The sequence below is a fragment of the Melospiza melodia genome, chromosome 13, assembly GCF_035770615.1.
Source record: "Melospiza melodia melodia isolate bMelMel2 chromosome 13, bMelMel2.pri, whole genome shotgun sequence".
In the NCBI taxonomy this organism is placed as follows: Eukaryota; Metazoa; Chordata; class Aves; order Passeriformes; family Passerellidae; genus Melospiza; species Melospiza melodia.
The window spans coordinates 9,403,139-9,419,825 of NC_086206.1; the positions used below are offsets into that span (position 1 = coordinate 9,403,139).

General features: G+C 39.6%; 1 protein-coding gene across 1 annotated transcript in view; it reads right to left on the bottom strand.

Annotated features, from left to right (window-relative positions):
* The window catches only part of ITFG1 (integrin alpha FG-GAP repeat containing 1), a 70,778-nt gene that overhangs the window by 39,872 nt on the left and 14,219 nt on the right, over window positions 1-16,687 (bottom strand). The window contains exons 7-8 of the mRNA XM_063167731.1: window positions 8,009-8,070; window positions 5,963-6,047 (exon numbers count right to left, since the gene is read on the bottom strand). Coding sequence (XP_063023801.1) covers window positions 5,963-6,047; window positions 8,009-8,070 — 147 coding nt within the window. The remainder of the gene's footprint in view (window positions 1-5,962; window positions 6,048-8,008; window positions 8,071-16,687) is intronic.

The following is a 16,687-nucleotide window of genomic DNA, read 5'->3' on the forward strand; positions in this document are numbered from 1 at the left end:
TCTTCTCAAGTAATCAAATAATTAGAATTAAATTATTAATTAAATTAAATCATTAGAATTCTTTTGTCACTCTGTGCCTTTAGGTGTTCAGTGAGATGGTCATGACAGAGGCAGTTATAATAAATTACTAAGATAATTACACATTATTAAAACAATCAATGTCAGCCGCCTTTAGCAAATGTGAATCATAACTTCAATAAACAGATGCAAAGAGCTTTTACAGATGATTCAAAGTTCTGTGGACATTAAAGAAAGCCTCATAACCCTCTTCTTCACACTAAATCAATTCTGATTTTAAGTCCTTCCAAAGAAGGCATATTCACAGCTCCACTGCATAGAAGCACTTAAACACAGCGTGCCAGCAAACTGCACAGTGAGACTTCCAGGCTGCAGCAGAGCCAACAGAGCAGCCTTCTGCCTCAAATGGCAATTCCAGCACTAGCTGTGATCCAAGCAGGGAAAAGAAACTGCAGCAAATACAATGTGAACTGCCCCCACACCACACAAAATCACTGCTGAACTCCTGGGCTGTTTCTGCTGAAAGATGCTTGTTTCACCCATTTCACATTAAAACAAACTCCCAAGCCTGGCTGTACTTTTGGAGCTCTGTGATGTTCCTCATCTTCAAAGCTCCCATGGCAACAAAGCTCCAGGTGCTGCCAAAGGAAGGGATGGGTAACACAAAGCAAGGCAAGGCACTGGTGGAACTGCCTTGGGTCGGCTCAGCCTGGGCCCAGAGCTCCTCCTGCACCAACCATCAACAAAGAAAAACTCAATCCTGTGAAGTTGTTCAACAAGGAACAGACAATCAAGTGACACATGCAGCACTACACCAATTTTATTGTTGGATACAAAGAAAGGTTCTTCTTAAGTTTCAAGCCCCTTTGACAAAAAATAATATGAAGCATCAGCAGTTCTTTTTCCCAGGAGATTCTAGCATTTGTCTGGACATAAAGACCTCGGCAAAACATGGGAACCTGATTTTCGCCCCTCAGAAACTGACACTGTTTGGGACCTACATTTAAAACATTGAGGTATCACTGAAGAGCACTGCTGGTTACAAATTAACAAAGAAGACAGACTTAGCTCCTAAAGACACTTTCCCAGACTCAAAACACAAGTGCCAATTATCTTGCTATGTCTCTATACACTGCTGCTTCAGAAGTGCATCTGGTACTAAAAGAATCTCTTCCATATCTAAAGTCTCTCATAGGGCTTCATTTCCATTAACTTTCATACCTTTTCCACCCAAACTGATCCCAGTAAACCCAGCTTCCCTCATATGCAGAGCATTTCACACACAGAAGTATTGTCACCCTGCATCTTAAGGTTCTTAGAGAATCCTTCCATTGACTACAGGAGCACTAAATATTTTCACAACACAGTGCTCAAAGGAGAATGGTTTTCTTAAGGGCATATTTACCAAAATGAACCTATAAAATTTCCTTTTGATACATTGCTACTGCATCTGAGGATGCAACATTCTGAGTGAAAAAAGAAATTCAGATGTTAGAACGAAGCTGACAGATAAAATGAAAAGGTACAAAATCAAAATGCAACTGCAGGCAGAAAAGCAGTGCATTTAAAGTATATTCAGCTGCAGGATAATTAAGGTCTACTTTAAAAAAAATCTTTCAACAAAATGCATTTGGCACTGTGCAATGAAAGGTTGAAAAACCCCCAAAGGTTAGGCACTATGTTATCCTCTTTAAACATAATTAATTGGCAATAATGAGCTATCATTTCCTACAAGGAAAGTGATAATTACTACCACATGTCATACAAGTAGTTAACATCCATCAAATAGTTCAATTACTTGGTAGGGGGGAGAACAGAGAGGATTCTATTAGGATTATTAGTTGGATAACTGGATTTTAAATATGAGAAAAAATTGAGTTCAAAAGACTTTGATGGAACTTTAACAAACCCAACTCATATTTGCTCAAAAAGCATAGCATAGTTCAGAAAGTGTGCACAGCAGAGGTGAATGCAAACTTCTTAGAGAAGAGAAAGGGCAGCAGCTAAGAAATCAAATGGTGACTAAAAAACAAAGGACTGGGTTGGCTAAAAGCTACCTAGAGAAACGAGGAGTTGCACTGTATTTACTTATGAGGACACCATGATCAAGTTTGATTTCAAAAAGCCATTTTCTCCCTCCTTTAAATACAGGCCAAAACAAAGTTCTTTGCCTTAACTAAGCAAAATCAATGAGTGATTAATCAAACTTTCACAGTCTCAGATACCAAAGGATGATCTTAAATCTCTGCTATCCAACTGAAGCAATCATAGTTAAATACCAATTACAACACCAGTTTCCTATAGAAATGAATTAATGGCTCGTATAATCAGCACAATATCCTGTGCTAATCATTTCTGACTCACTACTTCAAAACCATGTCATTAATCTTTACATTAATGAGAAAATAGCAGGTTATTGTGTCCAAAATATGGTTCACATTCATCTAAATGCTAAAAAAACTGGTCATTTTCAGATTGTCCCATTGAAATCCTTCAATTTCTTTAAAAATACCACATTTTCCTAGTAATTTAAGTGACATTTAATAAAACTCTCTATATACTTGCAAGTATTTATCAGGATTCTAGACAACATCTATGATTTCCTCTAAAGACAGTACAAGCAGATCTTATAAAACTCCTCTGCCAGCTCACAGATAACAACAGTGCAGGATTAATCATTTTTGCTATAGCAACCACTGCACTGCAATTACCATAGTGACATGAGAAGAATAGAAAAAGTAATAATGAAGAGCTCTTACTTGTTTGGAGCAATGTGGCAACTAAATAAGTGCAGAATTCTCGAGCGTCCAACTCTGCTCACCTTAATCAATTGAAATGCCATTTGTAATAGATGTCAAAAAGCATTTCTGATTTATTTTTAAAAGGGCAATACAAATTTGTCAATTGTTCCCTGTCCTTTGATCAGATTGATGTACAAATCACTGCTATCATGTAACAGGGGGAAGTGCTACTTATTACAGAGGTTCCAACTTAGTCATAAAGTGTAAGGTCTGCTCCATTACCATCAGTGTATTGATATACACACACATCCTTCTATGTAATTTTCCATTAAAGTACACACACACACACACACACACACACACACACACACATATATAAATGTACTGGACTTTCAGATGCATACAAACATAGATCTGCATACTTTTTTAATGAAAAAAAAATCTTTATTTTTTCAGTATTCAGGAACACTTGGTACTAAGATTATACCAACATCTGTGACAGGTTCTCATGAGTCACCTAATTGCTGGTTTTTCCAACTCCACTTAGCCAAATAATTTATACTTGATAGCTGTTGTTCAACGTGCTTAGTTTAAGAAAGGAAATCTTACCCCAAATTAGTTGCTTTTGGAAGTTCTCAGTCAGAATAAGCTTTGTATAAGCTCAGTCAGAGCTTCTACAAAGCTCCCCCCTTTTTTCAAATGACTGGTAAATACTCATGGCTGGAAAGGGTACTTGAAATAAAAATTTCAGAAGCAGGAAAGAATGTTAGACAAAGTGACCTTTTGAAACAATGCTTGTTTTGTGAAGAGGCAGGTGTGATCAGTAAATCAGAACCTTGCACTGCAGGAGTGCAAGAAGGCACAAGCACAAAGGAGGGTGTGAGAGGGAAGGCAGCAGCCCCAAGCTCAGGTCTGACACTGCTGCGGAGCCCAACAGGCACACAGTTAATTCATGGCAAGTGCCAGAGGGAAAGCACAGAGATACAGAACCCTCTGAGACCTTGAGCAAATGGCAAAGCTGGCACATCAGCTGTGAGGTACAGAAAATGTCAAGGAAGGGAAGAAAAATAGAGGCAGGCAAGCCAGAAGTAAGAATGTCAGAGGCTTGTGCTGTGTTTTGAACATTTCTAGTGCCAGTGGCCGTGTCCCCGTGCCAAGGGTGCCTGTGGCACAGCAGAGTGTGAGTGCACAGCACATTCTGCATCATGCACAGCTTGGCAGAACCTGCCAAAGGTAGAGGCAGCACAATCTTCTAATATATCTCATTTTCCATTTCATTGTGGTATTTTGATTTGTTGTGCAATCAGTAAGCCCTATTATAGATGGCCACATTATTACAAACTGCAAACCACCACACCTTAACTTCCTTTGACTCACAATCATGATTCTGTCAGTTTTGAAATGGAAAACTGAAAACAGGAGAGGTTCAAGTCTGACAATCCATTTCTAGTAATCATTGTCTTTAACTCCAGCTCAGCACAAGCAGCTGTAAGCTCAAAGCCAGCATTGTGAAGTACCTAAATGTGAGCAGACATAGCACAGGGGGGAAATGCAGGTACTGTGCCAGAGCAGCAAACCCACCATGGGAGATGCTGCCCCTTGGTTGGGCTGGTGCAGAACAATCAATCTGATGATAATTAGCAGTGAGGGCATTGGACAAGGGTGCTGGAGCTCCAGCAGTCCCTGGCCCACTGCCCCTCCTCCCAAGCTCAGCTGTACCAAACCACTGCCCTGCCACAGCACTGTGCTCTCCATTTAGCCACACAGTCAAAATTTTAACTTTAACATTGGAACAGTTCCACTTCTCTTTGTGAAGATATCTAGGGTTTATTACAATTCTATTAATTACTATGAATTTCTAAGATTATGATTTATCATTTGGGCTCATTAGAGATAAAATTATCCTACATTAAGATAGCTCTTCACATTGCCATTGTTAAAAACTTATTAAAATTTCTATTTAGTACCTATTAAGACACATTATTCAGAACATCAGCTTGGAAAATTATTACAAAAGACCCAGCACATTTAATTTTTTTTTTTAACTGGAAAAACTGTATTATTCTATTCTTTCCTTCATATATTACATAGGTAAGTATTCAAACTTGAAGATAAATAGTAAAATATTTTATTAAAACTTTGCCAAAGATTTTAGAAAATGGGGCAAACATTTCACAGAAGAGCCTGGGGCACAGTTCAGGTTCTACCTGAGTTCATCTCCTGTAGATCTGATCTAGGGACCATTGCCCATCCAGCAGAGGTGCCTTGCATTCACAGGTCAGCCTCCAAACACTTGGAAGTGGCAGCACAGAGCAAGTGAGTCACACTCTGAGGAGTTTAAAAATTGTCATTTTCTTTAAAATAAGTTTTTGAAGGAAATGTTGTCAAACAATAGCACTGTTTCAACATTTGAAGACAGGGTCAGTCTCATTGTAACAAGTGTGTTGTATAAATACAGTAAATTAATTTTTTTAAGATGTTATTTACAGTCAATTATATCAGCAGAGTCAGGCCTGCAACACCTTGCCTCTGGTTGGAAAATTGCTATTTTACTGCATAGAAAAATATTATTGTCTGCACTACAAAACCAACATGCCCCATTCTCTGTAACATGACAAAACATTGATAAGCCACAATTGACTGGGAAGGTACATTCTAATAGAAAAATATAGGCTTTCACTAACCCTTGCAAAAATAGATTTACATATAAATTAAATTTTTCTTCTGTCCAAAAGCCTTCCAGAATTTTCAATTACAACCATTAAGATTTTACCATGTTCCAGCAATTTTTATTCAAGTAATTTTATTTCATTTAGTCTTTATTAGTTTGTACAAGTGAAGAATTTAGAAACATTTAATCAGATAATGTTTTCTGAACAAGGTTAGAGACAACAAAATTAAAATCATGACAAATAAAATAAGTGTGTGATAAAATTAAGTTTAGTGTAGCATCACACCTCAAAGCAACTAAAATTAGATACATGTGAGGCAGAATGTACTGGGATAACCAAAGCTGAATTTGTAAATAATTATTCCCAGACATTTCAAGATTTACAAACAAATATAACACATTAAAGAGAAAAAGCAGAGAAACATAAAAGCCCCATTTGGAGCTAAGCACCTTTATTTGTTCTCTGGTGTAAAGCAGCTAACCAAAACAAGAGAAAGCAACACTGAGGGCAGTGTAAAAGAAGCAAACTCACCAAAATCTGCAAACACAGACTGTCCAACAACTTTGGCACCACTGGGCATTTCCTTACTTTTTCCGACTTTAGAGAAGTTTCCATCCTGGAAAACAGAACACGGATGATGGAAAGACTGAATTGCAGAGTAAGTGAAAAAACCTGACTTTTGAATGAAAGAAAATACAGATCACTAGGGAAGGGCTTTAGCAGATAAGAAAGAGACATCTCAGCTATGGAAAAAACTGCACTCTTCAAAAATTGGGACTGAGATTTTGCATTTCTAATCCTTCCTGGATTCTTGTGGGAATCCATCCATAGTAATATTCAGATACACTTTCCATAAATTTTGCTGTGCGATGAGGAAGAGATTGGATTATTTCAGCAACATTATCTAAATGATAATTACATGATTATGAATACAACTGTGCATTTTTGCATATTAGCATGTGATTTTATAGACACGTGTAATATATAACAATACACCTGCATAAAAATTAAAAATAGGGTCCTGATTTGCCTTCTAATTAGGAAATAAATTGATTTTTATTAGGTCTGGCTTAGAACTTGTTTTATTTATCCTTTATTAAAATCTATGCCTGGAGAAAACAACAGTTCATTATACCATCAGAAAGATAAAAAGTGCTGAGTCTTTGTTTATCACAGAACTGGATCACAGCTGGCACAAACCCATTTGAAGGTGTTGAGTTTTTGCAGCCATGTTAGAGGAGCCAAGGCTCCTTCCCCAGGCACTGCCACCAGCTCAGCACAGGGCTCTGCACACACAGGCACAGAGCCAAAGGCTTGGGAAGGGAGCAGAGTTAGTTATCCATATCCAACAGGAGCAGAGTTAGTTATCCATATCCAACAGGAGCAGAGTTATCCATATCCAACAGGAGCAGAGTTATCCATGCCATACAGGAGCAGAGTTATCCATATCCAACAGGACCCACATCATATTTAGTTTGCAGACTTCACTGCAACTCTGGACACAGTGCTACTTGTACTGCATGTCTGACTATTTATCTTTACCTTGACACATAATTTACAGTGATTCTGATGAGGAAAATTAATATCGAAGCATTTCCATGCAGTGAAATAGAAGAGGTCCTGAATTGGCCCTAAAAGCATATCTTGTGTAAGGCAAATATTTAAAAAGCATTTTATAGTGCATCAATGAAGGGAATTACTTTTTTCTATAAAGAGCAGTTTACCAGCTTTTAATGGATCAGTTAAAGTATTTGTAGTTTCATACACATGTCCAATCATTTTACATGTATAACCTATTTTCCTGGGTTGATTGACTCCCAAGAACAGAATTCTTTCTTTCTAAAGATAAGCAAATCTATCAGTACAAAATGTATAATGCAGGATTATATTTACAATACGAGTCCAAAATCTGTAAGAAAATTCAAAGAAATCCCCCTAATGGGACAAACACCTTGTGTACTAACAAACACTCACCAGGCAATGATTTTTACAGTCTACCTAAAGCTGTAAATCCAGGATTCATGACTCAGTGCTTTCAGTACTCTTGCTTGGGAGAAGATGGCCAGGTTATCTCAGACAAGACTCTGTTCTGCAGTGACTCACTGTGATCTGCTGGATTCATTTTCAGGCAAAACCTCATCCCTTAACTAACAAGAAACACACTGAGCACTTTCCATCATCATTAAAACGTGAACTGATAGCTCTAGTCCTTTTGGATATCAAGGTACAAAGGATGCCCCTGGCCAGGTTAGACAATACAAAAGCAGAATCTCAATAAATTATTAATCCCTTGATCTATTACTCCTCACCCCTGAATTTCAGTTATGATATTTAGTTAACACAGGACTTGGGATTTCCTCAAATGTAACTTGCACAGTCAGAAGTGACATTTTGAACCTCTGTCCCAGAAAATCTCACCCAAGACCTAGAGTCATACATCTAATAAAGCTCACTTAAAATAAAAAAAAAAATCTTTCAGACAGCAAGAATAAAACCAAACTGATCAGTCTTCTATCTATAAATCACCATAAATGTCAGAAGAGAACTCTTTGGTGTTTATAACTTTTTCTTTCTTACCTTATTTACCCATGTCTCAAACTGAATGGTTTTGGAATTTGGTGATGTGGTAAGGAACAAATCTGTGAGGAAAATGTAAGAGAAAAGAGATATTTAACAGTAGACCACACTCTCAAATATATGATCACTTAGTAAATATATTGTTTAAAAATATTACCTATATTTTAGAAGTTATAAATACATTGTATTCTAGTGGTAAATTAAGTAAGAAAGACTAAAACCACAACCCTCAAAACTATTTTCATGTCTTGTACTCTTCTGTACAAATAGATATCAATAAATACCAACTAGCCTTTTATTTGGGATATGGTGAATTAAGCAACAGATACACTGTTGACAGAAGAAGAAAAGTAGATGGAGAAATATTTCTGGCTTCCTATACACTAAAATTCTTTAAAACATCAAACCAGTGCAAAATAGAGCTTCAAAGGATTTATCTGGCAAGGCCTGCAGAGAAGCTTATTTGCTGCCTTTGAGAGAAGTCCCCAAATGAGGAAAATGGGTAAAAAAAGCTTTTATTAAAAATAAAAAAAAAAAAAAAGTGGTTGTCTCTTACAGTTGAGGAATAAAAAAAATTTTAAAAATTAAGTCAAGTGTTTAGAAATCAAGATTTAAGAAAACCACTCTTTAAGATTTAAACACCTGTTTTCTTTTTCTTTGTCTCCTCCCTCCCTGCAATTTCAACTGCCATTCTTTGAGCTAGAACACAATGGTTACTTTGCAGGAAAAAGAAAAAAAAGAAAAAAAGAATATTAATGCTTTACCCTGAGGTGTTTTACTGAATAAGCAGGTAGATGGCTGTACAGGGAATTTCAAATGGCACAATAAGGGATATTGTATTCCAGGGAAAAAAAACCCAGCAACAAATAACAACCACAAAACTAGAAACCTCCCCACACCTAACAAGCAAAACCCAAACAAAAACCCCACATACTCACAAAAAACAACAAAGATTCTCCTTACAGATGTCTCCCCCCCACAGCTTAAAAGCTTTACCATTTCATTTTATTCCTCTGAATATCTGAAATGGCTATTTCCTTTACAGCATACACATGAAAAGCATGATAGTGTGTGCTTCATTGGAATGAATTACAGTGATACTTAAGGACTTCCTGAAGGTGAGACAGAAGTAATGAAAATAATCTGAAGACACTATAAATGTAAGTTAGAAAACTTAGATATACTTTCAAATATTAACTTTGCATCTAGAAGGAAGCTTGTGCAATACTGTTGATTACTATTGATATAAGCCAGAAAAATATTAAAAATCCTGTATTTTCATAGGGGCAGAAAGAGAAACATGAAATAACAGAAGCCTTAACTAATTTTCCTACAGGTCAAAATGCACCTAGCTCTTAAAAAATGTTTTTGAGGTTTAAATAATCATTTCAAGTAGGGTTCTTGCTGTACTTGCTACTGAAATTTACTCTGAGCTCTGGGCTCTGTTGCTGCCAGGTTATGTTACAAGTGCTCCCAGGTTATGCTGCAAGGCTCTGAAGTGTTCTATTGAAATGCCCAGCCAAGGATGAGCATTTGCTCCCCAGCTGGGGCAGGCTGGGTGACCCTCAGCCATCCTGTCTGCTCTGTAACCTCTGCCCAGCACCTCTGACTCCATCTCTCACTGCTGAGCTGATCTCCCACCTCCACTGCTGAGTGAGTCCTCTCTGCTCAGTCCTCAGTGCAAGGGCAGATCCTGGCCAGGGGTAACTCAGCATTCCTTCTGCTAATGCTCTGCACCCACATTTTGGGACTCTGCCCCAGACTGAGACAAAGTGGCCCAGCTGCCAACACCAGACAGAACTCACCCAATGGCACCATGCCAGAACCTGCCCCAGCTCCCTCAGCCTTCCCTCAGCAGAGCTGCTCCTGTCCCCTCACCACCTGTGTCACCCTCAGCTGGCCCTGCTCAGGAGCTACACGTCACTCTGGCACTGGGGAGCCCAGAGCTGGGCACAGCCCCCCAGTGCTCCTCACCAGGGCTGAGCAGAGGGGCAGGGTCACCTCCCTGAGCTGCTCAGTGCTCTTCTCAAAGCCCCCAGGATCCCAGTGGCCTCACAAGGACACAGTGCTGGTTCCTGCTGTCCACCAGGACCCCCCAGCCCCCTCTCAGAGCTGCTCCAGGTCACCCCCTGCCTGTGCTGGTGCTGGGGTTGTTCCTGCCCAGGACCCTGCTCTGCCTTTCTCCCCAGCAGCTTAAAGACAATTCCATTCAGCAACATTCCTGCTTTGCACTGAACTCCCTCCCCCAAACCAGCTTCTCTTTAAAGTCAGTAAATAATTTTGCTCTCTGCCCCTCTCCCTGTACTCCTCCATCTCCTTTTTCCTAACTCCAGGCACATAACACTGTACAGAACAAATGGAACCAACACAGCAGAGCAGCTCCAAGGCTGCTGTAATGTCACACTGGCAAATGCAAAGGCAGACTAAGAGAGCAGATAATCTTCTAAAAATAGTCTAGAGGAGCTGGTGCCACGCTGCTCCTGCATTAAAGGAACAAGCTGTGATTTCCCACAGGACAACTTAATACAGGTACAACAACACCACCTCTAGTTCTAGAGCCCTCTGAGCCAGCTCCACTGGTACCTTATTGCCAATTGTCCTCTTTCTTATCCTTAAGCCTTCTTAGAAGCTACAAGTTTGAAATGCTTATGCATGATTCTGGGATTAAACTCTCTTGCACTGAATCCAAGTCAAATTGTTAATATTTACAAGCAATTATCCATTTGGATCAAGAATGTCAGATTTCAAACCAAGCAAAACAAAAGCATTTCTTTGCAACAGCAGTATAAAAAGGTGATGCAATTTAGACACCTGAAATAACTACTCACAAATTTGTATAGTTCAGAATTACAAGTATTTTCTCCTAAGTTTGTGAAAGAAATGTGTAAGAAAACACAAGTCCTGTCTGGAACAGTGTTCTAGATCAGTTAATTCCCAAATTTTACTTTCAACCTACCTCACTTCATGATTCTTTCTGGTTTGATTATGTAAGTTTTTGACCCCAAGAGAATCTGAGAGAGGCAACAAGAATATGTGCACTTTAAAATACCTAACAGCCATAGCAAAGAATCCTTGCAAATGTTTCCTCTCCAAAAGAATGGTGTCCACAACATCTCTCCCACCTCACTGTCACTGCTTTCCATGTCTATTATTACTAAATTCCTAAAGATGTAAGAGCTGCAGGAGAACAGATGGAGCCAACAAATGCATTAATATCTCTATGATCAGTACTGGGGTTACACAACAATGAAGACATGTACAGTTCTTTTCTACACTTTCTGTGTTACAATACACTAATCACATTGAAAACTGCAACGTTTCTGTTTTGCTTCTGGCTGCATCAAGAAAACTCAGCCCCTTGTTCCTACAAGGAATTCCTATCATGTTAAATATGCTCAGAAAAAGTCACTTGTCTGTAGCTATGCCGCACACTGTCTTTGGAAGGCAGTTCAGGTTGCAATTTCAGCTGTTAGAATCTATTCCATAAAGATCTCTGAGTTTAAAAAGCACAGACAAAGTACTGAGGGCTGTTCAAATTCCTATGACCCTCATGGCAGCATAGTGAGAGATATTTCCAACCTGAGGTTATTAAACCAACTAATCTGGAGCTCAACAAGCAATTCTTCACAGAATACAAAGGTGATGGTTTTACCAGACAACAGGTACATGAAGAGATGGTAAAAATAAAAGGCAAGGGGGTACCTTTAACAGCCTTAGGGTATTAACAGCCTTAGATTCTATAGATATAAAAATGGAAATATGAAAAAGGAAGGGGAAAAAAAATCCACTTTTCTGCTGCCAGGGAAAGAATATTGAGCTAGCTGGATGGAGCACTAGACTAAGCCTGCAGGGCATTTCTTGCATCCCTAATTTGTGACATGATGCAGCAAAGATAAGGAAAACACTCAATAGTTGGGATGGGGGAAGATCTTGTTGTCAGATTCAGGCAGATTTCCTGAGATGTAGCACCTATGGCATAAATGAATGGATAGAAGTAAAAAACAAATGCTGCCTGAGAGGAAACCTTTCTCTTAAAGAAATGCAAAATGTGTTCACATTTAAATACACTTTCCTATTTTGGATTTAACAGCCAGTGATTAACATAAATACAAGATAAGCAATTGGAATATTCATCAACAAAATTCAACAGCCTGAGAATACAATAAGGAAGCATGGAAGTTATCCAGCATTTTAGATCTACAATAATGAAAATCAACTAAAATATACACCAGACACTTAATACAAAAGATATCTCATAATGTGGCAGCACAAAACCACTGTGCATTAGCATTTTACTCACAACTCACCCTAAAAAGTGAGTTGGTGAGCAAATCTGGCTATAATTGAATTTAGCTTAGTAACTGGCTTAGTAATAAGATGCTGCTACCCCACCTCTGCTACATCTGATCACCAGTTAATATATATATATATATAAATACTGAATTCAGCATTCATTCTTACAAAAAAAAGGAAACAGATTATTAGAATGTATGTTTCTGCCTGTAAAAGGGAAGCTATTTGAGGACAGTGCTCCTAGCTCCAAGATCCTAAAGCTTGCTCCAGAGGAAGCACAGCACTCCATCCATCTTTTCTTGATAGGATCAGGGAATTTTGACACTGCATCAACATACTGCCCACTGAAGACTGAAAAATCTCCCCCAAAAGCAACATAAAACTTGACTGGCTAGACTGCATTGAGTTTATTTAGTGCATTTAGAACTACCCTGTATCAATGTCCAAGTCACCCCAGACACAGCCACAAACACTAAAACTGTAATTTGAACACAGCACAGCCCATCTTGAGCTAGCTATATTTTTGGCAGTGTTTGTACAATGTACCTAAAGGAGCTTTACTGTCTGTGGTGCCCACCTTGAGCAGCAAGAGCACAGCTTTTGTGCCATGGGGCTTGGGAACCAGAGAGCTGCACTGGAGAGAAGCAGCTGCTGAGAACCCAGTGCCTGGACCAAACTGATCAAGGGCAGCAGCACCTCTCCTGTGCAGATGGGCTGGGAGCTGGGGCTGCTCAGTCTGCAGGAAGAACCCCAGAGCCCCTTCCAGGACATAAAGAGAGCTGGGGAGGGGCTTTGGACAAGGACATGCAGAGACAGGGCAAGGGGGAATGGCCTTAGGCTGGAAGAGAGCAGGTTTAGGTTAGAAACAAGGAAGAAATTCTTCCCTGTGAGGGTGGTGAGGCCTTGCACAGGCTGCCCCTGGATCCCTGGCAGTGCCCAAGGCCAGGCTGAATGGGGCTTGGAGCAGCCTGGGATAGTGGAAGGTGTGCTGCCCATGGCAGGGGTTGTAACTGGATGAGATCTAAGGTACCTTCTAACCCAAACAACTCTGGGAGAATTGCAACAGCTTATGGATCATGACAAGGGAAATCCATAAACAAGACAGATTAAAATGCAGGACAGCACTCTAACACCTTTAACATGAAAGCATTTCACAGAATCACAGAATCACAGAATTTTCAAGACTGGAAGAGACCTATAAGATCATCTAGTCCAGCCGATGTTCTAACTGTTCAGCTAGATCATGGCAGCAAGTGCCACATCCAGTCTTTTTTTAAATTCTTCAAGGGATGATGCCTCCACCACCTCACTGGGTAAATGATTCCAGTTTCTGACCACTCTTTCTGTGGAGTATTTCCTTCTTACTTCTAACTTACATCTACCTTGACGCAACTTGAGACTGTGTCCTCTTGTTCTATCCGTTGTCGCCCGGAGAAAGAGGCCGACCCCCAGCTCACCACAGCCACCCTTCAGGAAGTTGTAGAGAGTGATGAGGTCACCCCTGAGTCTCCTTTTCTCCAGGCTGAACAACCCCAGCTCCCTCAGTCGCTCTTCATATGGCTTGTGTTCCAAGCCCTTTATTAGTTTCGTTGCTCTCCTCTGGACACGCTCAAGTAATTCAACGTCCCTCCTAAAGTGAGGGGCCCAGAACTGGATGCAATACTCCAAGTGAGGCCTCACCAGTGCCGAGTACAGGGGAAGAATGACCTCTCTGTTCCTGCTGGCCACTCCATTTCTGATACTGGCCAGGATGGCATTGGCCCTCTTGGCTACCTGGGCACACTGCTGGCTCATATTCAATTGACTGTCAACCAGCACCCCCAGGTCCCTTTCCACCTGGGCACTATCCAGCCACTCCATCCCCAGCTTGTATCGGTACAGGGGATTATTATATGTTTTGCTGCAGAACTAAACATATAGGCAGTTTCCAACCACCCACCTCCACACCCAACAGCAGGTCCAGCCCTGATCCATATCCCATGGTTTCTGTCACACAGAAAGACTCCTAGACTCCCCCCAACCCAGCCTTATGCAGCTGTGCTTCCTTTACCCCACACACCATTAGGTCAGTCCTCCTCTCAGAATTTCAAGTCCATCTGAAATGAACATCCTCTTTTATAGAAATTCATCCAGGGTTTGCTCTTCACCATCTCCAACTAAATTCTCTGCCTTCAGTCTGGATTTCCTCTCCCCCTCCCCCTTTGCAGCCATTCCTGCCTGTGCCCCTGCTCTCAGCTGAGCACCCAAACACTGACCACAGCCCAGAGGCACCATGCAAGGGAAAGGTTCCACAACCCCTGGCCTCTCCTGATGGCTGCCTGAGAAAGGCAGTGAGAGCCAGTAAGGAAAACAGCAACAGCACCCCAGCTGAGAATTTGAAACCTGTTTCAAACTGGTTAGCTTCAATGAATCTTTGAATCAACAGTAAATAAAACAGGTCAGGGTAAAAAAGTACAGTGCAGTCTCACCCTGCTTCCCCTGATTTTACTTACTAGAACTAGAAATTGCAATAAAACCTAACTGTACAGAACCTGCTGCAAGTTCACTTCTGATTACCCTTGTTATTTTCTGTCACTTTTGAGTGTTATAAAAATAGTGCTATTTTTAGATGGAGCATTCATTTCACTAATGACTGTTTTGACCTTTCTGTTTAATGTCAGAGGGCTTTATTTCAGAATAAAACCCCCCAGCACCTGACTGTCTTGAGAAGCCACCAGGGTACAAGCAACACGAAGTAACTGTTTGATTTCACATTGACTTCAGAAGTTTAAGTTTATAAAGGAGGGGGGGAAGTGCCCTTTTTATAAACACTATTGCCATGGAGAAGGCAGTTCCCAATTAGAACATTTATGTGTACACTCCAAACATGCCTAAAAATGATTTCATCAGTGTGGAAGAACAGGAGTCTGTGCATATTCTCTAAGCAGGAGTTACTTTTGGAGATAAAAGTGCCTGCTTTATCTATATGTAAATAATGCGCTGAAGTAAAAATCTCTGCTTTGCAGTGTGTTGACAGAATGGTAATGTAACAACTGTATTAAATCATTAAATACCCTAGAACCCAAGGCAAAATAAAAGATAACTTTATTTACATTACAGATTGAACACTGGTAGGAAAAAAAGTATTCAAAACCAAACGTTACTTACAATTTTTTTGTTGTAACTACACAATATTAATTGTACAATACTTCTACTATGCACAAACCTAATTTTATACAAAAAAGTTAGATATAATGAGTTTTATTTCTTTACTACATCAAAATAGAAAACAAAATCTTATAAATTTCATGCTTCTGTTCCTAAGTATTTTATTCAGTTAGAGAAACCCTCTACATGTGGTACTTGTTAAACATGAGCTTTCAGACAGAAAGTGCTCTTTGTTTTCAGAATATGGGCAACAACATTGTTTTAAGGAACAAAAAATAATGTCCCTCAAGAGTGCTTTCAGAACCCATTTTCACATTCATGTTTTCTCAACAAAATGCTATTTGGGGCAGAACCAATTTACTTCTCACCTGTATTGAGTTATTGATTCCCATAAAAATATAATATAACTCCCCAGTGTATATAACTATATCAGTATATAATTAAAAACTGCAAAAGGAATAGCTTTTGAGACACTTCATAATGGCAATTTTAAAATTAAAACTGCTAAGCAGATAGCAGAGATTATGGGCTTCTTTAGAAAGATTAGGAAAAAAGTTAAACCTAAAGCTCTTTCTTTTCTCTAATGATCTCTATCCATCCTCTGGTTCTCTCTGCAAGGAAAGCTGTGAGTAAGAAAAGGCATTGGCAAAAGTCATTCCCACAGCAGGAGGAGATGCAGCTACACCCAGCTGTGGTTTGATTTTATGTGCTGGAACTTCCTGTGGGATTGAACCCTGGGAAGGAGCAAGTGGAGGAATGAGGGTGACAGGGTATCATATAACCTAAACATTTTTAATTAGACATAACAAACACGTAAGGAGCAGAAGTAATGAAAAACAAACCAAACTTTACAGACTGAAGCCCTCTGAAATATATCCTGTCTATCTTACATGATACATTTTTTGCCTCCATTATTTGCTGTAAACTCAGAGGTATGCTCTGCTATCAGAGCTAAAACAGTTGAGAAATTTTAGAAATTGTACCTGTTCAACAAATGACACGGTGACATGGCTTTACTGAATATTTGTTCAGGAAGAGATATAAGGGAGGAGGCAGAACCAGAGAGAACAAATTAACTTCAAATATATGTACACACCCCCATGCCCCACCCAAGTTTTAAAATGCCACCAGATACTTTGTGTGCCAGTGATCTGAATAGTGAATAAATGCAGATCTACTGCAGAAAATCAGCTCTGCTGGTAATATGAGCTGCAGAGAGACTACCAGCTTCCATGAAGA